The 26,486-nt window shown below is 55.5% G+C and overlaps 1 protein-coding gene across 1 annotated transcript in view; it reads left to right on the forward strand.

Moving 5' to 3' along the window:
* Positions 1-2,852: 2,852 nt before the first annotated feature.
* LOC133353379 (receptor-type tyrosine-protein phosphatase kappa-like) overlaps positions 2,853-26,486 on the forward strand; it is a 189,203-nt gene continuing 165,569 nt past the window's right edge. The window contains 1 exon segment of the mRNA XM_061569582.1: positions 2,853-3,256. Within this exon segment, the coding sequence (XP_061425566.1) occupies positions 2,899-3,256 (358 nt within the window). The 5' untranslated portion in view covers positions 2,853-2,898.

A 26,486-nucleotide genomic window follows, 5' to 3' on the forward strand; every position in this document is an offset into this window, starting at 1 on the left:
AGATGCGACAAGAGAGGGATGAGAAAGATGAATTTCGACTTCATATGGCGAGCGCCTTCTTCATTAAGATATGTGTTCTTGCATCATTTGGTGAGCGGGCCGAGACCATCCACTCGTCATCACTCGAGCCCCCGGCTTAATGACGGGCAGTGGCTGAGCCCAGGTTGCGAGCAGGGGTCTGATGGGTGCTGACTCGCCGCTCTGACCTCTGAGCCCTGAGCAAAGCAGCTGCCTCCCTCCGCTCCATTTTGTGTTCTCCCTTTACAGCACTCAGTCAGCGCTCGCGACGGAGGCTGTGGCTATTGAGGCTTCACGGGCATCGAACACGACCGCCTTCTGCTCGAGTCCGTTAATCTCGCGCTCTGCTCGCTTGGCGTTTCCCTCTCCGCCCTCCCCACATCCCCAAAAAGTTGTGGAAGCAGCCGCGCGGACGTGGGAAGCTCCCTCGAACGCGGGCAGTGCTCTGTGCCAACTTCATAATCGAAGTCAGATTATAAGGGCACGAGTACACACAGCAGGACGCGATGTGTAAACGAACTGCCATGCTCCCTCTCAAACTCCCATGATCCACACGGCGTGGTGGAGGCGGGGAGGCCTTCATCCAGCAGTGGATTTGAAAAGGGCTCTGCGAATCTGGCGACCCGAGTTCAATTCTCCCGCCCAAACGAATGTCAGCGGCTGCGAGTGGTGCGCGAACCGCTCCTGGCCCATCACCGCCTACAGCAACCTGGCCACCGTGGTGAAGTATGGTCAAACAAGTCGCAGGCCGAAACGGCGTAGCAGGGGATAGACACAAAGGGCTCCTCGATGGGATCGCCACAGGGAGCCACCCTCGCTGGGCCGCTGGGTCACCGCGGGCGTCGCGAGGAGCGGAGAGCGCGCGGGGAGGGAGCGCGGTGCTCTCCCGCGACGACGACGACGACGATGATTTGTTTGATGACTCACAGACTCGCCCCCCTCCCTCCGCTCGCGTGCGCTGCTACGAGGCGGAGAGGCAAGCACCGCAGAGTCCCCATCGAGAGGCGCCGCACGCTCGGCCCAGTCATTCGTGCAACCGCTGACGTGCGCCCACGTGCGCTCGCGCCATTCAGATGAGATCCCCGCGCGGCATCTGATCCACACCTGGGGGTCTCTTCTCCTCGTGCAGCTCAGTCTCCAGTGAGCGACTGAGCGCTCTGCGCAAAAGCATCCCCGCGGCTCTCCGCAACATTCTCCAACCCGAGATGCTCGGTCCGCTGGTCGCTAGGGGGCGCGCCAGCGCCAGGCGACGCGGTCCTGGGATTCATGACCGTGCAAGGGGGGGTCTCCCGATCTCATCCCCGGTGCTGGAGGTTGCATCCATCCTCGGGGATTCGGCTTCCCAACGAGGGGGGGGGGGGGGTCCGACGAGAATGTTTGCTGCCAACTGCCCACCCACACCCCAGGTCTCGTACAGACTCCGAGTGAGGCTCTGCGTACGCACGGCTCACACAGCATGATTTTGGCTCGCATGCCGTTTCTTATTCATACGTCACAAACACAAATGTTACCCTCATAGACTTTAACAGACTGGTGGGGCAGGTGCTGTTAGCGAGAACTTGTTCAGGCCGGAGTGGTACACGCCTGGCCGCATTTGTCTCTCCCAGAGGTCTGGGTTACTCACCGCAGAGCGTACTTATTTAAGGATGAATGGACCTAGGGGAGATGCAGAACCGGTTCAGCTATCACTCGTCACTGATGCGAGCTGTGGCCAGGAATCGAACTCAAGTAGCCGGGTTCGTAGTGCTTCGCTCCCAACAAAGCCACAAACATAACCACACATTAACAAGTCACACACAAACACGCAGCTTCTCGCACATACAACGATATCCCGTGTAGCCGACACAAAGCTGTTGTGGCAAGGGTGGGCACATCCCCCCGCACACAGAGCCACTCATACATAACACCGCCACACACCCAAAGCTGCTGCACACAAACTCAACAGATCCACAGTGCCAGACACGGTTACACAACTACACACAGCCACAGGCAGATCCGTGCAGCCCTGTATGAGTTAAGTGAATTGTGAAGGTGCCGATTATAAGTCGCACTTTTTCCCTCTCTATTTCAAAGCTAAAGTTGGAGGTGCGTCTTATAATCCGATAGGTACGTGTGTGTATATATGTGTGTGTGTATATATTATTGATATGGGGCACACGTTTGGGGTACGTCAGATCTCTCAAAGCGCCTTACAACCCGCTGAGTACGGTGACATTCACGACGTCCAAAGGTGAATTGGAGACCACGGTGGAATTCGGGCTCAAGCGAGGCTCCATCGCTCTCCAATGAACTCCGCTCTCTCCGCGATGTCCACGAGCTCGACTCTCTCGCTGTTGTTGCGCGGGGTCTCCCTGGTCCCTGTCCATGCGCATTCACGATCGCGAGTGCACAGACACGGGGGCCAGACCGGAGGAGCCCCCCGCAACGGCCGCTCGAGAGACGACCAGCTTGGTAGCCGTCGTCAATCACTCACTGGCCGAGCCGGTAGCGAGGCCGCGTGCCACTAATTAGAGGTGCAACTCTCGCGCGATTCGCTCATCACTCCGAACCAAAACTCTTCTCGCATCACCGCCAGCAACCTCCAGAAACAACCGCCACCTCCAACCACGGCGACCGCTCGCCGCATTTGAGCCCACGCAGCCGCACGCGCAGCGCTCTAAAGCCGCGCGGCGCACTCGCTGGCTGTGGCGAGAGTTGTGGATGTGGTCGTTCCGTGTGAGCCGCTGGGCAGGGGGCAGGGCGGAGTGAGGCGTGAGGGAGGAGAGAGAGAGAGAGGGGGGGAGGGGAGAGTTGTGTGTGTGTGTGGGGGGGACTGGGTGAGCGAGGAACGCGGCTATAGAAGAAGAGTTGTCGGACCCGAGGGTTGCGCGCCTCGCCCGCATGCGATGCGCGCGCGCGACCGCTGCCAATTCTCCGCCGCCTCGGCACCCGCGCCTCGCCCCAGCGTCGCGATGCCCGCTGGCTCCTGCTCGCTGGAGTCGTAGCCTCCTTCCCTCGTCCTGCCCAGCATCGACAGCAGCAACTTGGCTTGCGTCCGTCCGTTCGCGCAGGAAGGGAGGGGAGAAGCCGTGGCGAGTCGGCGCGCGGAGGAGAGCGGAGGCCGTGGAGTTTCGTGGAGTCGGGGAGTTCGCGTCCCGACCCGGGCTGTTTAAACCACGCACGATGATGGCTCCGCGGTGGATCGCGCTGGCTCTGTGCGTGGCTCTGACCCGGACCCGAGGAGCCGCACCTGGGGCAGGTGAGTCGCCGGCGGTCTCTGTGTCTGCGTGTTTGCTTATGTCCTTACGGACCAATTAGTGTGTGTGTGTTCCCGTGCATAGTATAAACGTCTTAATGGAGCAAGTGGGTGTGTGCGAGTCTTATTGCTGTGTATGTTTGCTGACGTCGTCTTTGGGAAGTTGTCTGCCCATGTGTAAGCTTGGGTCTTGTTGCGTGCGTGTGTGTTAAAGTCTTAATGGACCATTGCGTGTGTGTGTGTTAAAGTCTTAATGGAGCAATTGCGTGTGTGTGTTAAACTCTTAATGGAACAATGGCGTGTGTGTGTGTTAAAGTCTTAATGGAACAACTGCGTGTGTGTGTCGTCTCGCTCAAAAGCGGTCGGGCTTGGTGCTGGCCACCCAACCCCTCGTGCCGGCCTTCATCGGTGCTCGCGAACAGCACTTGCCCCAAAAGTCTGTTAAATCTGTACGGGGGATCTTTGTTGTTGTTCGTTCATTCGTCTCATTCGGGACGTTGTTGTGTGTCCTCGTATGTATTTTAATGTGACTATCAGCTCCACGTGTGCGCATCGCTCCTCTGCAATGTTTTCTTAAAGTCGCTGAGATCAGTTAAAAGTTTCGCGTGGCCACCCCCAGATGGTGGTGATGACGGTGGTGGTGGTGGTGATGACGGTGGTGGTGATGGTGGTGGTGATGGTGGTGGTGGTGCTGGTGTTGGTGGTGATGGTGGTGGTGATGATGGTGGTGGTGGTGGTGGTGATGATGGTGGTGGTGGTGATGGTGGTGATGGTGGTGGTGATGATGATGGTGGTGGTGATGGTGGTGGTGATGATGGTGGTGGTGATGGTGGTGGTGATGGTGGTGATAGTGGTGGTGATGATGGTGGTGGTGATGGTGGTGGTGATTGTGGTGGTGATGACGGTGGTGGTGATGGTGGTGGTGACGGTGGTGTGAGTGGGAGTCATTGTGTGCGCCTATATCGCTCACGGCAGGTGTGGTCACGCGTGTTTGTGTGAAAGTTGGCCACGTCACCTGGTGAAGGGTCTGTCACCTGCTGAAGTTGTGTTGTGCGAGTGTCCGGGGATCTTTGTCTCGTGCACGGATTTGTGTGCAGCGGGGAGCGCTGGGGTCGTGGGTGCTAATGTCGTGAGTTCAACTGAGTCGCAGACGTAGACTTGGAGGCAACACATTTATTCAGTTCCAACACACGGGGTAACTTTCCCCTTCACAGAATAACAACCTACGGTGGTGACCACCAGGCTAACTACACTAGTTACTACGTAACTAGCTACACTAGTTACCACGTGTTAGGTGAGTACCTGGCACTACGGGTCAAAATCAGCACTAGGGGAGACAAAGGCGGTCGGGCGTGGTGTTGGCCACCTCTATCATCGTGTGCCGTGCCGGCCTTCATAGGTGGCTCGCTAACAGCACTTGCCCCAATAGTCTGTTGATGGCTAGACGGAGGATCTTTGGATTTGAGTGTTCGACTGTTTGCAAGAGTGTTGTGTGTGCACGTGTGAGAGTGTTTGAGTGCGTGTTTCTGTTTGTCTGTGTGTGTGTCTTGAGTGCGTGTGTTTAAACGTGTATGTGTACATGTTTGTCGGTGTGTGTATTTGTCGGTGTGTGTTGTGTGTGTTTAACACGCAGGCTTTCGCGACCAGTATCATCCATAATACAGGTTTTTGGGGGTTTGATCGCGTAAATATAAATGTGTCCCTGTGGCTTTGCTCTCCAACATCTACAGTAAACATCTACAGTCAACATCTACAGTCAACATCTACAGTAAACATCTACAGTCAACATCTACAGTAAATGTTGTGGCTTTGCTCTCCAACACACCGCTGTACTGTACTGGTGACGAATTGGCTGTGTTAGGTGGTGGCGGGTTTAACGACACATCTATATATTTACGCGATCTAACCCCAAAAACCCTCTATTGTGTGTGTGTTTGAGTGTGTTGTGTGTGTTTGTCGGTGTGTGTTTGTCGGTGGTTTGTGTGTGTCGTGTGTGTTTGTCGGTGTGTGTGTGTGTGTTTGAGTGTGTTCAGTGTTTGTCGGTTTGTGTGTGTTGTGTGTTTGTTGGTGTGTGTGTGTTTGTTGGTGTGTGTGTGTTTGAGTGTGTTGAGTGTTTGTCGGTGTGTGTGTTTGTTTGTGTGTGTGTGTTGTGTGTGTGTTTGTTTGAGTGTGTGTGTGTGTTTGAGTGTGTTGTGTGTGTTTGTCGTGTCGGTGTGTGTGTGTTTGTCGGTGTGTGTGTTGTGTGTGTTTGTAGGTGTGTTTGTGTGTGTGTTTGAGTTTGTTGAGTGTGTTTGTCGGTGTGTGTGTGTGTGTTTGAGTGTGTTTGTCGGTGTGTGTGTTTGAGTGTGTTGTGTGTGTTTGTCGGTGTGTGTGTGTTGTGTGTGTTTGTCGGTGAGTGTGTCGAGTGTGTTTGTCGGTGTGTGTGTGTTTGAGTGTGTTGAGTGTGTTGTGTGTGTTTGTCAGTGTGTGTTTGAGTGTGTGAGTGTGTTGTGTGTGTGTGAGTGTGTTGAGTGTGTTATGTGTGCTTGTCTGTGCGGGTGTCGAGCCGGCCTTCAATAAATGATCGCGAACGGCACTTGCCCCAATCGTCTGCCGAAGGCTATACGGGGGATCTTTGCCAGGGTGTCGGCGCAGTGCCCCGTGTGAGTGAGTGAGTTCTGCTGCGCCGTGAGTTTGAGGGGTCAACTCCAACCCCGACGGGTCTCCTCCTCGCGGTCTTCCGCCCTGCGGCCCCGGACCACGGCGAGTCGGTGGTGGTGGTGGCGAGTCGGTGGTGGTGGTGGCGAGTCGGTGGTGGTGGTGGCGAGTCGGTCGTGGTGGTGGCGAGTCGGTGGTGGTGGCGAGTCGGTGGTGGTGGTGGCGAGTCGGTGGTGGTGGTGGCGAGTCGGTGGTGGTGGTGGTGGCGAGTCGGTGGTGGTGGTGGTGGCGAGTCGGTGGTGGTGGCAAGTCGGTGGTGGTGGTGGCGAGTCGGTGGTGGTGGTGGCGAGTCTGGGGGGGGGGGGGGGGCTGGGGATCGCCTCCCAAGTCCACGGCGTGGAACGCGGCTAGGAGGGCCATCCACTTAGTGCGTACACATGGAGGGGGGTAAACCCCAATGCGTAGTTTACGCATGGGGGGTCTACTGACAATGTACGCATAGGAAACGGAGGGGGGGGGGTGAAGCCTCGATAATAATTCGTCTACGTTGGCCTTCAAATGAGTTAGTCCGGCGGTGGCCTGTCTGTTTGCTTAAACACGTCAATATTATTAATCCTTGGTCGTTTCTGTGTCGATTAAATATCGGCCGTTCTATAGGATACGGGGGGGGGGGGGGGTGTCAGGCGTACCTACGCAGGTGGGGGAGGGGGTGTGAGAAGTCCGCGTGAGTACAGGGAGGGGGGGGTCAAGTCGTGACAGACCCATGCCTACTCGGCACTGCATGGATGGCCCCTTGGCAGACGAGGCGCGTGGGTAGTGGAGCAGCAGCAGCAGCCACGTGGAGAGAGACAGGGGACTGCTGCGACACGCTGAGTCGAGTTCCCCGCGTGCTTGTTTGTGACTCCCGTTTGCGGAGACTTACGAAGTCCATCACGTATGTTGAACTTCGTTCGCACCGTACGTAGCCAACCGTGCTAATCGGAGGTGTTTGGGAAGGAGACCAAACTAAACACAAAGTAACTCTAAATTGATGAGTTTTCAGTGACACGGAGACAGCCCCACAGGTTCACGCGGGGACCATCGTCTCAGCAGAGAGAAATACACGAACAGAGACCCCCACAGGCTCACACAGAGACCCCCACAGACTCACACAGAAACCCCCACAGACTCACACAGAGACCCCCACAGACTCACACAGAGACCCCCACAGAGACCCCCACAGAGACCTCCACAGAGACCCCACAGAGACCCCCACAGAGACTCACACAGAGACCCCCACAGGCTCACACAGAGACCCCCACAGGCTCACACAGAGGCCCCCACAGGCTCACACAGAGACCCCCACAGAGACCCCCACAGAGACCTCCACAGAGACCCCACAGAGACTCACACAGAGACCCCCACAGACCCCCACAGACTCACACAGAGACCCCCAGAGAGACTCACACAGAGACCCCCACAGAGACTCACACAGAGACCCCCACAAACCCCCACAGGCTCACACAGAGACCCCCACAGACTCACACAGAGACCCCCACAGAGACTCACACAGAGACCCCCACAGACCCCCACAGACTCACACAGAGACCCCCAGAGAGACTCACACAGAGACCCCCACAGAGATTCACACAGAGACCCCCACAGACTCACACAGAGACCCCCACAGACTCACACAGAGACCCCCACAGAGACCCCCACAGACACACACAGAAACCTCCACAGAGACTCACACAGACTCACACAGACTCCCACAGACTCACACAGTCTCGTGCAGAGAGCCCAGCCCGGTGCGGCATCACCCGCATCTCCACTTGTTGCTGCATCCCCACTCTTACTAATCCGCCGTATCAACTATCCCCCCGTATGCATCATCATCTGAGACGGGAGAAGCCGAGGCAGCTTTGTTTGTTCCCCTGCACGAGACTCGGCATCGTTCAATGAGAACAAAACCACCCACCAAGTGACTGCCAGGCGGGCGTCACGGCGGCGACGTCACCTCCCAGTCGCTTCACGTCAGCGCCGTTTCGTAACGATGGCTCCGCGCCCGATCGGGGTTTTACATCTCTTTAGTTTGTGTTCTTCTTTATCTGTTGTTCATGTTTATGATCCGTGTCATAGCGGGTGATATAGAATGATTACACAACGACAGGTTTTTTTAATGCACAATAATAATTTACAATTCCGCTTTTGAGTATTTTTGACAAAAGCAGTGGATAAGCATGGGTTGTGATGAATGAACGAAGCTTGAATCTATTGCTGGACGTTCCTGGAGCATGGAGCCTCCTGTGTGTGTCTACGACATGGGATCCGTTTCGTTTTTTGGGGATTGCCAATAGCTTTACGAGGCATCAGCAGGGGTTCATTTATCACTGAATATTTTCCCGGGTCGCTGGTAGTCTGGAGTAGGCACACCACTCGGAGTCAAAGCCACAGCGAGAGGTGTGGTGGATGTGGCGTGCCAGGTGATGAAATGTGAGCCCTATGGGTGTAGGAGTAGACATCGCGACACAAGATGATAGACATCGCGACACAAGATGATAGACATCGCGTGTACGCATTTGCGCGCGCGTCCCAAGCAGGGGAAGGGCGTCACACAAACCCCGCAGCCTCCGCTGAGAGCGGCACGTGTGGGCTGAGAGCGGCACGTGTGGGCTGAGACCGGCACGTGTGGGCTGAGAGCGGCACGTGTGGGCTGAGACCGGAGCTGAACGGGTGTCGCTTTTGCTTACTGCACAATCTGGCAGGGGGAAGGAGGTGATGGGGGTGGTGTGGCGGCATCCGTGGCAACAGCCGTTGTCTTTTTTACTTGAAGTTGCGTGGCTCCCCAACGACCCCTTCGAGCTGCTTCGGGGGGGGGGGGGGGGGCTGGGGGGGGAGCTGGGGGGGGGGGATCGGGGGGGGGCTATTGCAGTGGTGTTTGAGACCTCTTGGAGTTCACGTCCCCTGCCCTGCTCAGCCGCACGTTGCCCTGCTCGGCCCAAGTGGCCCAGCCCAGCATTGCGGCTCACCCGCGGGCTTGACTCCACAGGAGGCAGGTGGGCAGGGCAGGGCAGGCAAGGCAGTGGTTTTTGGCTGTCGGAATTTTAATCGCACCACGCAGGTGTGGGGTGTGAGGAAGGAGGGGGGGGGTCTCGTGGGCCACCGGACCTGCATCACCGCTCTTGTTTTGGTTGAAGACCAAAACAAGCGCGAAGCTCCGCACATTCAAGTTGCAACAGAGAGCTGGGCGACCGCCAAGCGTGGATGTCGCACCTCTCGCTTCCCACTCCGTGTCGAGCTCGTGGAGGAGGTTATGGTGAGGGTCAGGGTTGAGGTTATGGTGAGGGTCAGGGTTGAGGTTATGGTGAGGGTCAGGGTTGAGGTTATGGTGAGGGTCAGGGTTGGGGTTATGGTGAGGGTCAGGGATGAGGTTATGGTGAGGGTCAGGGTTGAGGTTATGGTGGGGGTCAGGGATGAGGTTATGGTGAGGGTCAGGGTTGAGGTTATGGTGAGGGTCAGGGTTGAGGTTATGGTGAGGGTCAGGGTTGAGGTTATGGTGAGGGTCAGGGTTGAGGTTATGGTGAGGGTCAGGGTTGAGGTTATGGTGAGGGTCAGGGTTGAGGTTATGGTGAGGGTCAGGGTTGAGGTTATGGTGAGGGTCAGGGTTGGGGTCTCCTGCACGGAGAGGGGTGGTGCGGTAGCTTGGCAGCAGAGGCTGGCACGGTGGGGGCAGTTGGCACGGATTGGCTGGCACGGGCGTGGTGCAAGGATACAGATGGGGCTGGCCACTCGCTCCTCGTAATCGCCCACGGGGGGGGGGGGGATCCAGGAGTGGAAGGGAAATTACCTCCCCCATTGAGACCCCGAACATTGGTATTTTATTGATATTTACCCGTAAAAATACATTTTTTTATGTAGGGGCCCTAATGATGAAGTTTGAATAAATGTCCTCCACTTGGGAGCTTTATGCATCCCGCCATGGCTCGGCACCTGATCCCCCATTGCGAGTGGGGCCCGGGGCAGTCGCACTGCCTGCGCACTCGATAGCCATGACGCTGGGTGGGTCTCTGGGTGGCGAGTGTGTCCATGGGTGCTGGGTGGGTTTCTGTGGGGCGAGTGTGTCCATGGGTGCTGGGTGGGTCTCTGGGTGGCGAGTGTGTCCATGGGTGCTGGGTGGGTCTCTGGGTGGCGAGTGTGTCCATGGGTGCTGGGTGGGTCTCTGGGTGGCGAGTGTGTCCATGGGTGCTGGGTGGGTCTCTGGGTGGCGAGTGTGTCCATGGGTGCTGGCTGGGTGCTGGTGTAGCAGTTGGCGCACGGTGCTATGAACCTTGCCGGCCCGAGTTCGATTCCCGCTCACGGCCAACACCAGTGACGATTATCTGAAACGATCCTGGGCCTCCCCTATGTTGTTTCGGTCTCAAATGAGTGCCTGGTGCGATGTATAAACAATTCGCCACTCGGGAAACAAAGGCGGCCGGGTGTTGTTGTGCTGGCCACTCGCCCCTTCGTGTGCCGGCCTTCATAGGTGCTCGCTCAGTCTGTTAGGGATATATGGGTGATTTTTTTTCTGTGAGTGCGTTGGTTAAGTATTAGTTGAGTACTCTTAGGTTTTTTTCGGTAAAGTCACGTAGGTAAAAATAAGTAAATAATAATAAAAATAAAATAATAAATCACGACATTTTGGAGGCAAAAAAAAATCACGTCGTGATTTATAATTGTATTTCTGTTATTATTTCTATTATTTTATTATTGACTTATTTTTGCCTACGTGACTTTACCGAAAAAACCTAAGAGTATGAATTCTTGCAGTCACGAAAGCTTCAAATCTAGAATTATTAGTTGAGTGTTCATGGGTGGTGTGATTCATGGGTGCTGGGTGATTGTGTTGGTGGGTGTGGCTGGATTATATAATACATCTCAAGTGGCTATATTGGAGACACGTGCGTTGTGGTGCTGTACAGCAGCACACAACAACAATCTACTCACAGGCACGATGCACAGCCGTCTTCCTCAGCACGGATGTCCACGTACCACGGCATCAACTCATTTAAAGCTGAATTAATCGAAGTAGTGGAGTTCCAAGACCATTTCAGATACTGCTTTTCACCAATGCCATCTATGGTCTGGAATCGAACCCAAGGCACCAGGTTTGTAGCAGTGCACAGGCTGCTGCCGCTGTACCACACACGAAGTACCGTCTGCCAGCCGGTTTAGGCGTTTATCATTAACGGCATCTGCGGAATAGTTTTCTAATCGTGGTCGTCCATTATGTTTACAAGCTACATTATACCCAGCTTCAATAAGCAACTCTTACATTCATTAAATGCACTTGGGAGTGAGGGGTCATGTGTTTATTCCTCAACAAAACAGTTATGTTTGAAGCCACGCTTAGCACTTTCCATTATGAGTTTATAATTACACGGTTTTAATCAACCGCCTGATCAACTCTCACAGTTTTCTGAAACATTGTTTCTCATCTTTAAAACGTCTCGGTTACGCGTGCGCTTCCTGTATCCTGAAGTGCCCCTTGCTGTGGAAACGGAGAAAACTAAAAAGGGGAAACCTCTGACTAGCGTGGCACAAAGAAGCGTGGTAGAGTGGCGAGCCTGAAGACTCCCCTCGTCAACCAGGCCTCGAACCCCCCGAGTTCTGGCCGTTTCCTTTGGCTCTGTCTATTTCCTGACTTTCGTACAAGGCGCATTGGGATCTACGGATGAAATGCACCTCGCAGATGTAACTTGTGATTGTTAAGTTGGAGGCATTGCGTCGCCCACGTCCTGATTCGCCGGCTTGGTGGAGCGCCTCGCCGGGAGGGATGGTGGGCGGTGGTCGAGACTCACGACGGAGCCTGAGCCGAAGGAGCGAGCGAGGGGGGGGGCGTGCACCACGGAGATGGAGCAGAGACATTCAGCTCGCGCTCGGGAGCTCGAGTCGTGAGGCTGAAAGGGATGGCGATGGCTTGGCGAGGCTTTCATCCAGCAGGGCCGTGGCAGCTGCTGCTGCAGCACCAACAACACCAACAGCAGCACCAACAACAGTACCAACAGCAGCAGCGACAGGGGGCTCCACCCTGGTGCAGGTGCCTTGGCAGGCAGCGCAGAGTGAGTCCACGCGGCTTCCTCCCCCAACCTCTCCACCAGCGCCTCGTCACGGCCAAGGTTTCGGCCTTGAGTAAATAAATAAAGTAATGAATAAACTAAAAGGATATAAAAAAAAACAAACGCACGAGAGGCTTCGTTGCTGACTTCAACTGGAAATATCGGCGGTTGTTCCTTTGATGAAGGTGCAGCCCTGCAACCGCTCGCTTGCGCCGCTGCTGGCGGAAGCGTCTCTACGAGAGAGCTCTTGTAGAGCTCCTCTCTAGATTGCATTTTGGTCTTTTCTTCCATGGAGTACCCACACTCTACCCCACCACACGGTACGAGCAGTAGTCTAACCGCCTACACTGCTGTGTGAACCTGCACCATTGATTCAACTGCCACGCCGGGAGATGGAACTGGACCAGGCCTGGGTCGTGAGTGCGGTGGGCTCTGCTGGCCGTGGCACCACTGTGGCTGCCCCCTCTTTGTGTTTTTGTTGGTATCTGCCAAACACCGCCCCCCCCCCCGCCCGCCCCTCTGCTCGCGCAAAGGAACTTCCCAAGTTCCGATCGCGCGGAACGCGGGCGCCGCGGTCCGGAGACGCTGGCCAAAGCGAACGCCTCCTGGGACACTCTGCCACCGGGCATATTTAGACAAATGTTTCTGAAGGGTGTTTTAATTCGTGAATAATTCAGCACAATCTGCGCTAACCGCGGAGCGAGCCCATCTGGTCGACGTGTGGCCGAGCGCGATGAATTTCCCTTGCCAGACGGAACGCTTCCCCAGTGCAGGAACGCACGCCCGTCGCCCAGCTCTTCGGAGAGAAATGAAGAAACAAGTTGTCTCGATCCAGCCTCCACCTACGATGGCAGTACCATCGGGCCGCGTTTGGCGTCGCTAAGCACAGTCGGCCAACAGGCCCAAACCGCTCTGTGCCCAGCAACAAGCAGCGACGTTCAACCGCTTATCAAGTACTCGACAAGAGTTCACACAGTTCTCAAGTTGAGCGAGGTTGTACAATCTTGGGCAATGGAGGCAGAAAGAGAAGGAGTATGGCTTGCAGTGTGGCGAGTAGGCGAGCAAGCGAGTTGTTGTGACCCTCGGTGTGGTGGCACACATTGGGAGACGAAGCGGGCGGAGGTCCGGTGGCCGAGTCCTCGACGTCGTGGCGAGGCGCGGACCGCGCGCCCCTCCACCCCCTCCACTCGCGTCATCGCCGCCGCGCTGCCTCCCTCCACTCCACGGGAGAGTTCTAGCACCACGTGGTGCGCACGAAGCGGCGCGCGGCGGCCCCGAGGGTGGAGCGAAGTGACCGGAGCTCAGGGCGCCGCTCTCCCCGCTCCGCCGCCTCGACAAGGCGCGCCGGTGTTCTCCTCTCCCCGCTCGGCACGGCCACTTTACGCCGCGATGGGACCCTCGGCAAAGCCTCGCGAAATCCCCCTGTGCGTTGTTCACGGGTGCAGTGCCAGGTTATTGTTCTCACTCATGAAAATGTGTGATTAAAAAAAATATATAAAACCCGTAATGGGGAATGTTGAAAGGAAAGGCATGGGCTATTCATCAAGTTTTGGACCACGTGCGTACGCATGCATGAGCTACGACTAATTACAAACGAGCTTAAGTTTCCCCCTTTGTGTTTGTGAATAGTCTGTACGTACTGGCAAGTGGACGAGCGGTGCTGGAAGTTTTCTGGGTCCGTCACGTGGGCATTAACATGGGAGAAGGAGCGCGTTGCTGGGGGGGGGGGGGTCTGGGAGCGGGAGCGATCGAGGGCATCCCTGGGCGCGTGTGGGGGTGCATAGGGACTCGCAGCACCACACCGCGATGCACGGTGACTCATGGGAAAGCGTGACTGACAGCTGCTTGCGGTCTAAGGCACGTTCTGCGTGCAGTGCTCCTGTAGCCGCGTGGCTGACGTCACGTTGAGCTCGTTGAGCCGGCTGTCGGGAGCGGTGGCGCAGTGGTGGGCAGATTGTGCCATGCTCCCGGTCACCTGAATTCGACTCCTGGTCACGGCTAACATTCAGTTCCTGTTTCCTCATCCAGCTGTTGACTGTCTACGGTGGTGAAACGCGTGCCGCTGAGGAGATGTAACCCTTTGCGACCCAGGTGGTGGGTTAAAGTGTGGGTAACCCCACTGCGATCAGGAGGGCAACTTTCCCTCTTTCATCGGTATCGTGTGCGTGCCAGGCAGGGTGCCCTCAGCCTTGGCACTGCTGTGTCTCAGCAGATGCCCTCTTCTGCTGCTCTGCCTGCGTGTAATGTGAGATGCCTTTGCCTCAGTCTGCCACTTGGGGAATGTGCGTCTTAAAATGCCACAGTCAAGGTGGCTCGCACGAGAAAACCACTTTCACTCGAGATGTTTATGTTTTTCATTCCTGCCAGTCAAGCCGAATGAAACTTCTTGGTCCGACCGTCATGCAACGATCATGACTGCCACACGCAGACTGGTTGGGGACGTGCCGCTACGGAGTACGTGGACTCGAGGTCGCTTGAAGGGACCTCGAGAGGTAGCTCTGTGGGATTCACTTCTGTGGGCCGTTCGCTTCCACCAAGGGCCCCACTGCTCTGCGATAGACACATTCACGTGAGAAAATGTTGTACAGGGATGGCAATCGCTGGCTGGATGGAGGCCTCCCCACTTCACGTGCATCGTGATATTGTTTGACCGCTCCGCCGCTTCACTTCTCAGCGTGGGTACGGCGAAGTTGGGGAGTAGTGACGACTCATTCAGATGCCACTCGACACTTTGTGTCAGCCGTGGCCGGGGATTGAACTCGGGTCGCTGGGTTTGCAGTACAGTGTGATAACCACAGTGCCAATACTCCGCATTTCAAAAGTAGTTTTTAAAATGTTCTCTCCATTGCGTTAAGACTCTGAGCCGTATCATTACGATCATTGTTATCGATCGCTTACCGTGCAGGAGGCCTGCGTTATGGTGTGATTTTGTTCGCGTGGCGTCTAACTGGAGGTGAAAAACACACCCTTCAGGAAAATCTTGGCTTTTCACATTCGCATAAAACCGCAAACCTGCAAAGAGAGAAAGAGAAAGAGAGACACCAATCTCGACGAGCCCACTTTTCTCGTACAACGAATCGTTCAGTCGCGGGCACTTTGGCGACGAACGCGCTCATTCGCTTGGCCACCGACTTGTCCAAATTGGCGTTCCGAAACGTCCATTCCCAATGAGTATGATGACGATGTGTCAACGAACGCTCCAGAATGTTCTCTGCTGCGCTGTACGATGTGATCAGCATTGAGGCCAGGGCGCGTGTTGATTCAGAGGCTGCTCGGGGGCCTTCTGGCGTCCAACTGCCACTGGCTTCAGAATTTGCTGCCAAGTTCTGCGCGAAAAACTGCTCAAAATGTGCGCATTCATTACTGCGATTTCACTCCGTGGGTCCCCTGCGTTTTGTTTTTGGAGGGCTCCGTGAATTGCAATATAAAGCAAAAATTATCTGTTCATTTCCCCACTTGTGCGTAGGTCACGTCGGGAACAATTGCATTAGCTCACTCCGTGATGTGCCGGTTGAAGGCGATTTTAGTAAGTTGATAAAAGTACTCTGCAAACTGACTTGTAATTGCAATGAATAAACTTAGGAAGGGACCTTCAAAAAAATTACAACATTCACCAATCAGTTGTACTTAGCGCAAACATTCTGAAGCGGAATCAGATTTCGAAAGCCGACATTGACGGGGCGGGGAGATCTGTATCGCTTTTCTATCCGTGTCCAAATAGGCGGGCACACAGCTGGGAAGTGAACACAGCTGGCAGGTGAACACGGCCGGCAAGTGAACACGGCTGGGAAGTGAACACGGCTGGCAAGTGAACACGGCTGGCAAGTGAACACGGCCGGCAAGTGAACACGGCTGGGAAGTGAACACGGCTGGCAAGTGAACACGGCCGAGAAGTGAACACAGCTGGGAAGTGAACACGGCCAGCAGGTGAACACGGCTGGCAAGTGAACACGGCTGGGAAGTGAACACGGCTGGGAAGTGAACACAGCTGGGAAGTGAACACGGCCGGCAAGTGAACACGTCCGGCAAGTGAACACGGCTGGCAAGTGAACACGGCTGGCAAGTGAACACGGCTGGGAAGTGAACACAGCTGGGAAGTGAACACGGCCGGCAAGTGAACACGTCCGGCAAGTGAACACGGCTGGCAAGTGAACACGGCTGGCAAGTGAACATGGCTGGGAAGTGAACACAGCTGGGAAGTGAACACGGCTGGCAAGTGAACACTGCTGGCAAATGAACACGGCTGGGAAGTGAACACGGCTGGCAAGTGAACACAGCTGGGAAGTGAACACGGCTGGCAGGTGAACACGGCTGGGAAGTGAACACGGCTGGCAAGTGAACACGGCTGGGAAGTGAACACGGCTGGCAAGTGAACACGGCTGGCAAGTGAACACGGCTGGCAAGTGAACACGGCCGGCATGTGAACACGGCTGGCAAGTGAACACGGCTGGCAAGTGAACACGGCTGGAACCACGATGTTTAACTCTGCGATCGTCACGTCTCAATTACCGCCTAATTGCGTCAATGTGCTAAGAGCGCGCGTTGCAATCAGCGCTTTAACGAAACGAAATTGAGCGTGCTCCGCGTCGTGTCCACGCGATGCTCGTGCCGGGAATAGCCATTGATGACAGCCACGGTCTTTCCACGAGTGGATGAAGGCTTCTCTGAGCCTCAGCCACTGCCATCTCCCGCTCTCCTGCGCTGCTACAACGCCGCTCCCAGCATGCGTGCGCGAGCTGCGTGTGCCTCTGGCACGAATCGACCCGTGCCACATCCAGGAAGACTGCTGGCGGGAGAGGCCTCCAGTCGAGGGAGCACCAGAGAGCCGCTGTCGAGGGTGTCTGGGCCTCCTCTCTCTCATGCTGGCACGGACAGCTCAGAAGAGATGGGAGTACTCGCACTTTGCTGCACCTCCGCCTTGGCACCGCTGGCTACGTACGCTGCGAGAGCAGTTCAACATGTGTACATACACCATACGCAGCCTACCGATCAACTTCCATGTGCTCGACAGAGCCTCTCGAGAGGGCATTTTCGGTCTATGCTTTCACTGTGGTTGGACATCTCCAAAGAGTGGGAGTACCCACACTTTACCCCACCGCGTGCAACCTGCTGATCGACAAACCGCGGCGCACCCACTCACACTGCCAGGTGGACAGATGTGGTGGTTAGGGGCGCAGGGGTTGCTGGTTGCAGGAACTCGCCCCGTGATTGCAGCTGACGCGCCGCGAGATGGAATCGACCCGGCGACTTCTGGGTTGCGTGTCCAGCGCGCCGCCGACTGCGACGCCGCTGATGTCTGGAAGCGGAGGAAGTTTAGCGGCGGCTGGGATCGCCGTGCGTGTCTGATTGGGTAAATGTTGCCATCTGTCAGGGTCGCGCGAGTCTGTGTTGAGCCTTGTTGACACAACACCCAGCGGTTTTTTATTCGTCTGTTCAGCTTCTCCCTAATCAATTGACCCTTTTGCCTTTGTTAAACAATGCATAAAAAGAGCCGTGTAGTGCACATGCATGTTTAATTTCGACCGGGCCCCGGGTTATTGAAGCCCGCGTGGAATGGGGGGTCATTGCGAGCGACAATGTGCGGATCTGCTGTTTGTGAAGCGAGCAGATAATTTCCCGAACTTTACGTATGGCGACGTGATGTTGGGTTTTTTTTATTTATTTTCATTCCTAAAAAGACATGTTCCACAAAGCGTTGGAGAAAAATAACAAAATTGCAAAAACGTGTGGAAAGATTGGCTCCACGACCAGCCGGTGTCCGCTCTCGCTGGTAGCCGATATAACCACGAGAGCGTCGTAAATGTCACGAGGCCGGCTTTTATTAAATCATTTTAAGATGCACAAGCTACAAACCATCGTGACAAGCGGTTAAAATGCCTCGCAGTACAATTGCATTTAGGGTCCTTCTTTCTGAACCCAATTTGCCATTTCATTTGTGAAACGTATCGCACACGTAGAGCCTTGCTCTGCACCCGCAAGTATTTTGCCGCTGTGGCCACGGCAGCCCAACCGCGGCAGCCCAACCGCGGCAGCCCAACCGCGGCAGCCCAACCGCGGCAGCCCAACCGCGGCAGCCCAACCGCGGCAGCCCAACCGCGGCAGCCCAACCGCGGCAGCCCAACCGCGGCAGCCCAACCGCGGCAGCCCAACCGCGGCAGCCGCCCTCTGGCAGTGCCCCTGCGCGTCCCCGGGTCGTGCCGATGTCTGACACTTGAAGCGACGTGGAGCGAAATGTCGGACATTGGTCCGAACAAGACGAGCAGCGCTTTGTGTGTTGCGAGGTTTCTATGTTGTTGCTGCTGCTGCTGCGTTGGCCCGGTACGCATGCCAATAGGCTTGGCGCTGTGTGTGGTTTTGTAAGTTGGGTCTGACCGGAGGTTTCTCGTTCCATTTTAATATCGCTGCTGATTAGTGCCGGGTGATGTGTGTCAGGTTCCCGTCAGCGTGTGTGTGTGTGCATGAGCATGTGGGGGTGTGGGTGTGTGTGCATGAGCATGTGGGGGTGTGGGTGTGTGTGGGATAGTTTGGAATCTGCGGGAGGTTACCGAAGTTTGTGGAAGCATCGACTCTTTTAGTGGGGTGTGTTTCTCTGTGTTTCTGCCACACATGGCACCATGGATAAGATATGGCGTTTACCCGGCACAGAGCTCTCCCGTGTGCCAGTGCAACGTTTCTGTCATTGTTCAAACATTTTTCATGAAAAGTAGGTCATCTGTGCTGGCGTTATGCTCCAAATTTGTCAAATTTGATAAACTACTCGCAACATATTTGGGGAAAACCGCACGGCAGCATTGCCTCCTACTGGCAGACTAATGTCACTTTCCCAGAAGGCCATGGGTACGCCTTGCACACCCAGGAACAGCTGCCACTGGGGAGGCCAGACTGCTATAGAGCACTGGAATGGTTGGGATGTGATGCAAGGGACATTGGGTAGCCGAAGCATTTAAACGAGCGCCCTATGCGTGCGCATCCTCAGCGTTCACACAGAGCTTCGCTGGGCACCACCACCAAAAGACAAAGACCCCCCCTATAGCCTTGAACAGACTGGCGGGGCCATTGCTGTTAGTGGGCACCTAATGAAGGCCGGCACAGCACATGAGGGGGTGAGTGCCCAGCACCATGTCCAGCGAAGTTAGTTTCTCTAGTAGGGATATTTACACATTGCCCCAGGTATACATTTGAGGTTAAGTCGACCTAGGGAGGCCCAAGACTGGTTCAAATATTCGTCACCAATGTTGGCTTTGGGTGGGTAATGGACTTGGCTCGCCGGTTTCGTAGCGCAGCTCGCTAACCGCAACACTACCACTCCGCCACCGCCACCATGGTGACCTCCACATTCACAGAAATCGTGTTTGTGGGACGTGGCATTTGCCAACAACAGATTCGGTAAACGCGGTACGAGCAGCCAATCGCGGTGCCGCCTCTCTGGGTTTCTGCTCGGGGATTTGAGTGGCTGCTTCCCTTTTGTCCTCCGTTCCACTTCGCGGTTTTGAAAATGGGGAGCAGTAATTGGCAAGCGTGCCCTCGTTTGAGCGAGCCCTCCGATTGGCTAATTTAAATTGGTTGCCCTCTGCGGGGGGGGGGGGGGGGGGGAGTGCACCAACAGCACTGTCACATTTCGCGCATTGTTATACCTCTAATGAAATGTGTTTGTGAGGGCGCCTTAAATATTAAGAAAGAGCCACTCCGTGACAGAATAACAAATAGATATAGGAAGCAAGATTGGAAATGTTGCTACATTATTTATTGGGCCAAAGACACAGCTCCTTTATTGACAGTGCCCCCAGTATCACGCAGTGGGATTAAGTTATTGCTGCTGTTCCTCAGGAGGTTCCTTGCGTGCAGCTTATTTTAATTTCTGCGTTTTAGAGTTTTGAAATCGGTGCTGGGCTTTCGAGTGCAGCGATCACATGGTCCAGAGGTCAGGGCACTTTAGCCGGCGCCGCTGAGGTGCTGGGTTCAACCCCGGGCTGACTCCTGTGATTAATACCGGATTCTCAAGTCAGCTGAGTTGATTGTCTCAACACAGCACACATGTTGGTAAAACACAATACCAACTATCGACCTCTTGTCGACATCCCTCTCATTCCACTGAATCTCTGCCCCATCCGTATCTCACCCTTTCTTTGTCTCACTGCAGCTCCTACATTTTGTCTCATCTTGCTAGGGGAATATATATTTAAGAAAAAATCACTTTGGCTGAATTCCAGCTCTGAGACGCAGAGATTTCAGTTTGCTTGAGGCGTGATGAACAAGAGAAAGAGGTTGTGCCGCGTTTGTGGCTATTGAGGCCTATTGAAGTGACTTAGGAAGTCGTTCTGTGGTATAATGTTTTAGAGTTATTCTCTGGCACAAGGCGATCCACTGCTAGTTGCAGAGTTCTGAATGTAACACATTTAATTGGGGAAATGGCGAAATAACTCTGTACTTGTAGCGATGCAAAGACTGCCACTTCGATTTAACTGTGTTCAAAGAGGTTTGCAGTGTTTGTGTGAGTGATATTAACGTTTTGACACTTTAATTTCTTTGAATAGGGCAATGTGATATTATAGCACAATTTTACCTTCAAAATTTTTTAAATTAAAAGTTTCATCCAAAGTTAGAGTTTTTGTTCGGTGAGAAATGAATGAATGCTCGTCCTGCGGGTACTCTGGAGTCTGCTTGAGTCACAGCTCCCACGTCCCAGCGAAACGGCTCGAATCTCGGGGACGAGAATCATCTTCTAGCCACGCCTCGTGCCCTCGTTGAAAGGGTAATGCCACTAATAACAATACTAGCGCAGGCCTGCACCGCTGGCATCTCGTCACTGCCTCACGCTGACATCTCGTCACTACCTCACGCTGGTACGGGGAAGTCAAAGGCGTGATTAATGGCGTGTCTTACACGACGCCACTTCGGCACAATTGGGTGCCAGCTGTCGGAGTCCGAGCTCCGGGGATGTGATGGGAGGCGTGGCCGCTCGAGGCTTCTGTGGGACTCCAGCAGCTATGACATAACACCAGAAATTAGGATTTGCCGGGAAAATACATTCCTCGCCTGGCTTCTGCTCAATATTCACGCGATGGCAGGAGCGAGAGAGCGAGCGAGGTAGGGAGGGAGGGAGCGGCGCTCTTCAAGTCCACGACTCGGATCCGATCAGCGGCGCCGCTGCTCTGTCTTGCCATTAACAAACTCACGCAAACTCAAATTGGCGCCGTGCTCGTGGCGCCCCAGCGCCTCCTCTCGTGTTCACGCGAGAAGGCCGCTGGGCCAGGCGGCGGCGGCGGCGGTAATTGTGGCAGTTGTGGTGATTGCGTTGGCACGAGCGGCTCGCGCGCCGGAGTGACTCGGTGTTCTGCGTGTGATTGACTCGGCTGAAGGGGCAAGACGTTTCCGAATCATTTAATCAGGGTGCATGGACAGACAGAACTTGAACAAAAGTTAAATTTTTTATGGGGGTGTGGGGGGGATGTTTTAATCGAATTTAACATGAACGTTTTAGTGTCACGCCTCTGGGATTTGTGTTGTCAGCTCCGTGGCGAGGTGGGCGCTGGCGGTGGGCTAAGTGGCGTCGTATCCGCCGCTTGCATTGGCAGAGAGACTGGGGGCACAGCCACTGCTGCGAGTTGGGCGTCCGCACAAAACCCCGCAATGTTTTGAGACACGGTTTCTAAATGAGGGACACCCACTAGGTTTTGTGCCCCTGGTCAGCATGCACACAGTCAGCACACGCACACGGTCAGCACATACACATGGGCAGCACACACACGTGGTCAACAACAGCCATTCGCCACATCTTCGCCACTAAGTGGCAGCGACATCACCACACAGTTTGTGCCAGGCTAGGGGCACTTTGAGGCCTGGTGAAGTGTCGAACGCTCGCTGGCAGGAGGTCAGGGGACAGGCCCAGGTGCCATGGGTTGACTGAGATGATTGGCAGATGCACCACCTGTGCTGCTTTTCCACTGCCAATTGGCTGTGCTTAAACTGCCCGGCGCTCGGCACTGCCAACACAGTGCACAGTCAGCATGCACGCATTCAGCACAAAAAAACAAAGACAAAGATCTCCCATATAGCCTTAGCAGACTGTAGGGGCAAGTGCAGTTAGCGAACACCTATGAAGGCCGGAACGGTACACGTGGGGGTGGGTGGCCAGCACCACGCCCGGACGCCTTTGTCTTCCCAGTGGCGATGTTTACACACCGTACCAGGTACTCATTTGAGGCTGAGTCGACCTAGGCGAGGCCCAGGATTGGTTCAGATAATCGTCACTGGTGTTGGCCGTGAGCGGGAATTGAACCCGGATCGCCGGGTTTGTAGAGCAGCGCGCTTACTGCTACATCACCGCTCCCCACTATTCAGCACACAGATATTCACACACAGGCCCACACACATTCACACAGTCAAATGGCTTCGGCAAACAACGGGTCCAGCCAGGAACTACCAGGAGCTATTCGCTGCTGGACTACAGCCCCAACGTCCACAGTGTGGGGGCTCTGCAATAACACATCCTAGGGGAGGGGGTCGGTGATGGGAACAATCACCGCCCACCCTTTCAGATCTCAACGTTTTGTTTATATTGACATTTATCAGAAGAAATACATGGAACAGATTTTTTTTTTACATTATTATAAATGTGTGGCCAAATTTAAATATCTTGACATTTACGAGTGCACCCGTCCTCCCCTTGGAAAGTTTCTAGATCCGCCTCTCCTCTTTCCTTGTGGGGGGGGGGGGGGTGGGGAGGTGGGGGGTGCAAGGCAAGCGATGCTGCGCCGCGGCCTCGCGTTGGCAGCGGCGGAGTTCTCGCGCTGGCACGACGCACGCCACCGCGAGCCGGCGTGCGGGAACTCGGCCGGGATGGCGTAGGGCCATGGCTCACCAATGGATAAAGGCCCCATTGTGCCGGGGGGGCGCGAGCCGGGGACGGTGCCAACCGGCCCTGTTTCGCCAGCCGCCGTTAAGGACACGGAGCATCCCCTCGCTCGCCGCCATCGCCAAATCACTTTTATTTATCAATTTGTTTGCGGGCCAACGCCACTGATATAATTTTGACACTCTGTCAAGTAGCGCGGTTTTTTTTCCCTCGTCGCTGGCAAGTTGTCGTCAGCGAGTGGCCGCCGTGCAAGTGAAGAGAAAGATGGAAACAAACGGGCTTCTTTACGATTCATACATTTCAGTCGGTGGCTTTGGAAAGCTGCTTTTAGATTTTTTTTGGCGGAAGTCTCAAATGTCTTTGGATTCGACGTAAATTCCGGCCTCGGTGAAACTGCTCGCGGCTGCTCGCGGCTCACGGCCGCGTTTATTTGTCGCTAATTTACTCGCACGCCGGGCGCCGCTCCTCCTCCTTGACGAGGCCGGAGGGCCGCCCCACGTGCCAAGGTGCCCGCGATGCCTGGCAGCTGCACCGCCCAGTGACACGGTTGGCATGGGCCCTCGTGCAAGGAATTAAATGGGGGGGGGGGGGGGGGGGGCCTCTGTCCAAACGCTCACCCCGCTCCGTAGCCCGGCGCCCATGCCTCGCTCCGGCCCGCGCCCTCGCGCTCGCCACGCCGCTGGGAAAGTTTCCAACCCTTCCCCCAATTGTACTCATGACGAGAGGTGCAGCCCCACTCTGGGACTTGGGGGGGTCTTAGCGTGCACGTGTATCAACTAAGGTCGACTCAGCCTCAAATGATAATCTGGTGCAGTGTGTATAGCATCAGCACTAGAGAGACAAAGGCGGCTGGGCGTGGTGTTAGCCAGCCACTCCTCGCGTGCCATGCCAGCCTTTCATAGGTGCTCGCTAGCAGCACTTTCCCCAAAAGTCTATGAAGGCTATACGGGGGATCTTCGTCCTTTGTGTTGACCACGTGTGTGTGTGTGTGCTGGCTGTGCATGTGTGCACGCCGATTGTGTTGACCGTGTGGCAGTGCCGTGGCGAAGTCACCGCCACTCAGTGGCGGTCTACGGTTGTTGTTGTTGTTGTGGTTGCTGTGTGGTGTCTCTTACGCCACATCTCTGTCCAGACCCCTATGGCACCCACAGCGGCTGTGCCTCCTCCCGTAACAGTGGCCTAGAAATGCCCTCGCGTGCCCATGGGTCTCGGGACGTAGAGTTCTGCTGTCCCATGCGGTGGGCCGGCGGTGAAAGGGCAGGTCTCAAAATAAATGCCTGTCGATAATCCCGCGTTTAGGTTGAGGATGCGTTGATGTGCGGCCGATGGAGACCGAATGTGGATTTAAATCGCGTACAATGCTACCGCATCTGAAGAAAAGCGGGACGAGATGAATGTGTTGATGTCGTGTCGGAGATCGCCTGCCACGCAGGCAGACGGATAGCGTGACTTGTTTCGAGCGGGGTGGGGGGCACGGCTCAGCCAGTGTTAAACAAACACAACACGATTGTTAGCCGCTGAACAGAACGAGTGACACACATGCGATGGGACGGCGGTTTGTGTAAGTGCGGGGACGCACGCGCGAGTGTGTGCAGAGCTGCGCTCGGGCATTAAGGGGGCTTCCTCGCACCGCACTGCGGAAGGCCTCCGATGTTGAATGCAAATCCTGCTGCTGGGGGACGGCTTTGCGCTGTGTTTGCCGTGCGTCACCGCTGTGGCAAGGCCGGCGCGAGCGCTCTCGTTGAAGGTGGTTTCTCAAGGAATCTGCGCCTCGGTGAAATTCCTCCGTGCCAACTCTGAGCGTGTGGCGGTGGGGGGGGGCGGTGTGCGTGGGTGGCGGTGGGGGTGGGTGGCGGTGGGGGTGGGTGGCGGTGGGTGGTAGTGGGGGGGCGGTGTGGGTGGGTGGCAGTGGGGGGGTGGCGGTGTGCGTGGGTGGCAGTGCGGGGGGGTAGCGGTGGGGGTGAGTGGCGGTGTGCGTGGGTGGCGGTGGGGGTGGGTGGCGGTGTGCGTGGGTGGCGGTGTGGGTGGGTGGCGGTGTTGGTGGGTGGCGTTGGGGGGGCATGTTGAAGGTGTCGTCGCTGCTGGGGCTGCTGCACGGCGCTCCTGGCCCTGCGGGATCCTCTCCCAGCTGCCGCTTGGTGGCTCCCCGTGATTCGCGGGAACTTCTCGGTGCGCCGCCGAGAAGTTAGCAAGCGGCGGGGGGCCGCCCACCCGCGGGAGATCTCGACATGTCGTCTTCTCATCGGCGAAGGCAAAGGGGCAGCCCTGCAATCGCTTGCTCCTTTCACCGGCAGTGGCGTGAGCACGGTGTTTCGCGTCTGTGCCGTTTGTCTGCGCCTCACGGCGTAGCCGGAGGGTAAATGTAGCGGGTCTCGTAAGGAAGTGAGAATGGGTCACAAGCGCCCGAGCGGGGAGGGGCAGGCGCTGGGTGGGACGATGAAGCGCCCCGTTTTGGTTTCCGGGACCCGCAGGCGACAAGACGGCCGTGGCACAGCGGCGCGTCGCTCGCTTTGCCCACGGCAGGCAAATCTTCGCGATGCGTCGGGAAAAAAAAACCGCGGTAGCTGTTGGCGATTGCGCTTATAATAATTTCGCGAATAATTTGGCCGAGATTTCAATAAAAAATGAAAAAGACACAGGTTTAGGTTAAAGGGGTTAATAAATGTTTTAATATATGCACGATGCCTCAATTCCGTTTGACTGGCAGATCATTTCCGTAACTCATAATCCTCTGTTATTTATTTTATTGCGGTTATATATAAATTAAATTCTATCGCCGCCGTGATTGCTCCGCTCATCCCGTGCAGGGGAGAAGTGTTTGACGCTGCGCCGGGGGTCGTCACTAGAACTGATCGCTGCGGCTCCGTCGCCGGCACAATGAAGCGCTCGTCATCGTTAGATTGCCTCCTGATGGGACTCGAGCAGAACTGCGCTGGCTTTGAAGTGCGCTTATTAATGCGCCCACTTATTTGACGATAACGGGGTTTTTAAATCCTCTGTCCTTCCCTGTAAATGTTAAGGATTGCGCGGGGCACAGTGTTGGTTTCCAATGGCTCGCGTGTGAATGGTCTCTTGTGGCCGCGTGCAAAACGAAGATCGCGCCGGTCGGATGTGACGCGGCTGCTGCTGCTGCTGCCGCCCTCCCACCGCGACCCCCGGCCTCTGGCCAGAATGCACCCAATTTTGGCAGATCTCGGACGCTAAGCAGAGTTGAGCCTGGGCTTGCCAGGTGTCGTAGGCATGGGGCCGCGAGGTGTGGCCACGAGGTGGCGCTGTTGGGTGTCTCCCTGGCGCGGTGCTGGGGCTTCTCCGGGTTCTCCTGTTTCCTCGCTCATGAAGTCAAACTCTCATTACTCATGAAACTGGCCAAACATCCCCCAATGAAGCACGACCCTTCGGTACAAAGGTTCCTCGAGACTCGGCGAGGAAATTGTGGATACATTATGAACATTATGATTACAGTACTATTATAAAATAATTTGTGCTCTTCATAACGTGGATCATTCAGGATCAGAGAACATTTTTGTTCCATTATCATTTACGTCCTTTGTTGTGTCAGATGCACTTTGAGAATACAAGACAACGTAGATAATTGGACAAAAAAAATAAGAAAGAACTCGCGGTCTTCGAAAACCTCTAAGCGATGCTCGCGTGGAATCGTGCG

This window comes from Lethenteron reissneri, chromosome 43 (genome assembly GCF_015708825.2).
Source record: "Lethenteron reissneri isolate LAM-NWPU_2019-01 chromosome 43, ASM1570882v1, whole genome shotgun sequence".
Lineage (NCBI taxonomy): Eukaryota > Metazoa > Chordata > Hyperoartia > Petromyzontiformes > Petromyzontidae > Lethenteron > Lethenteron reissneri.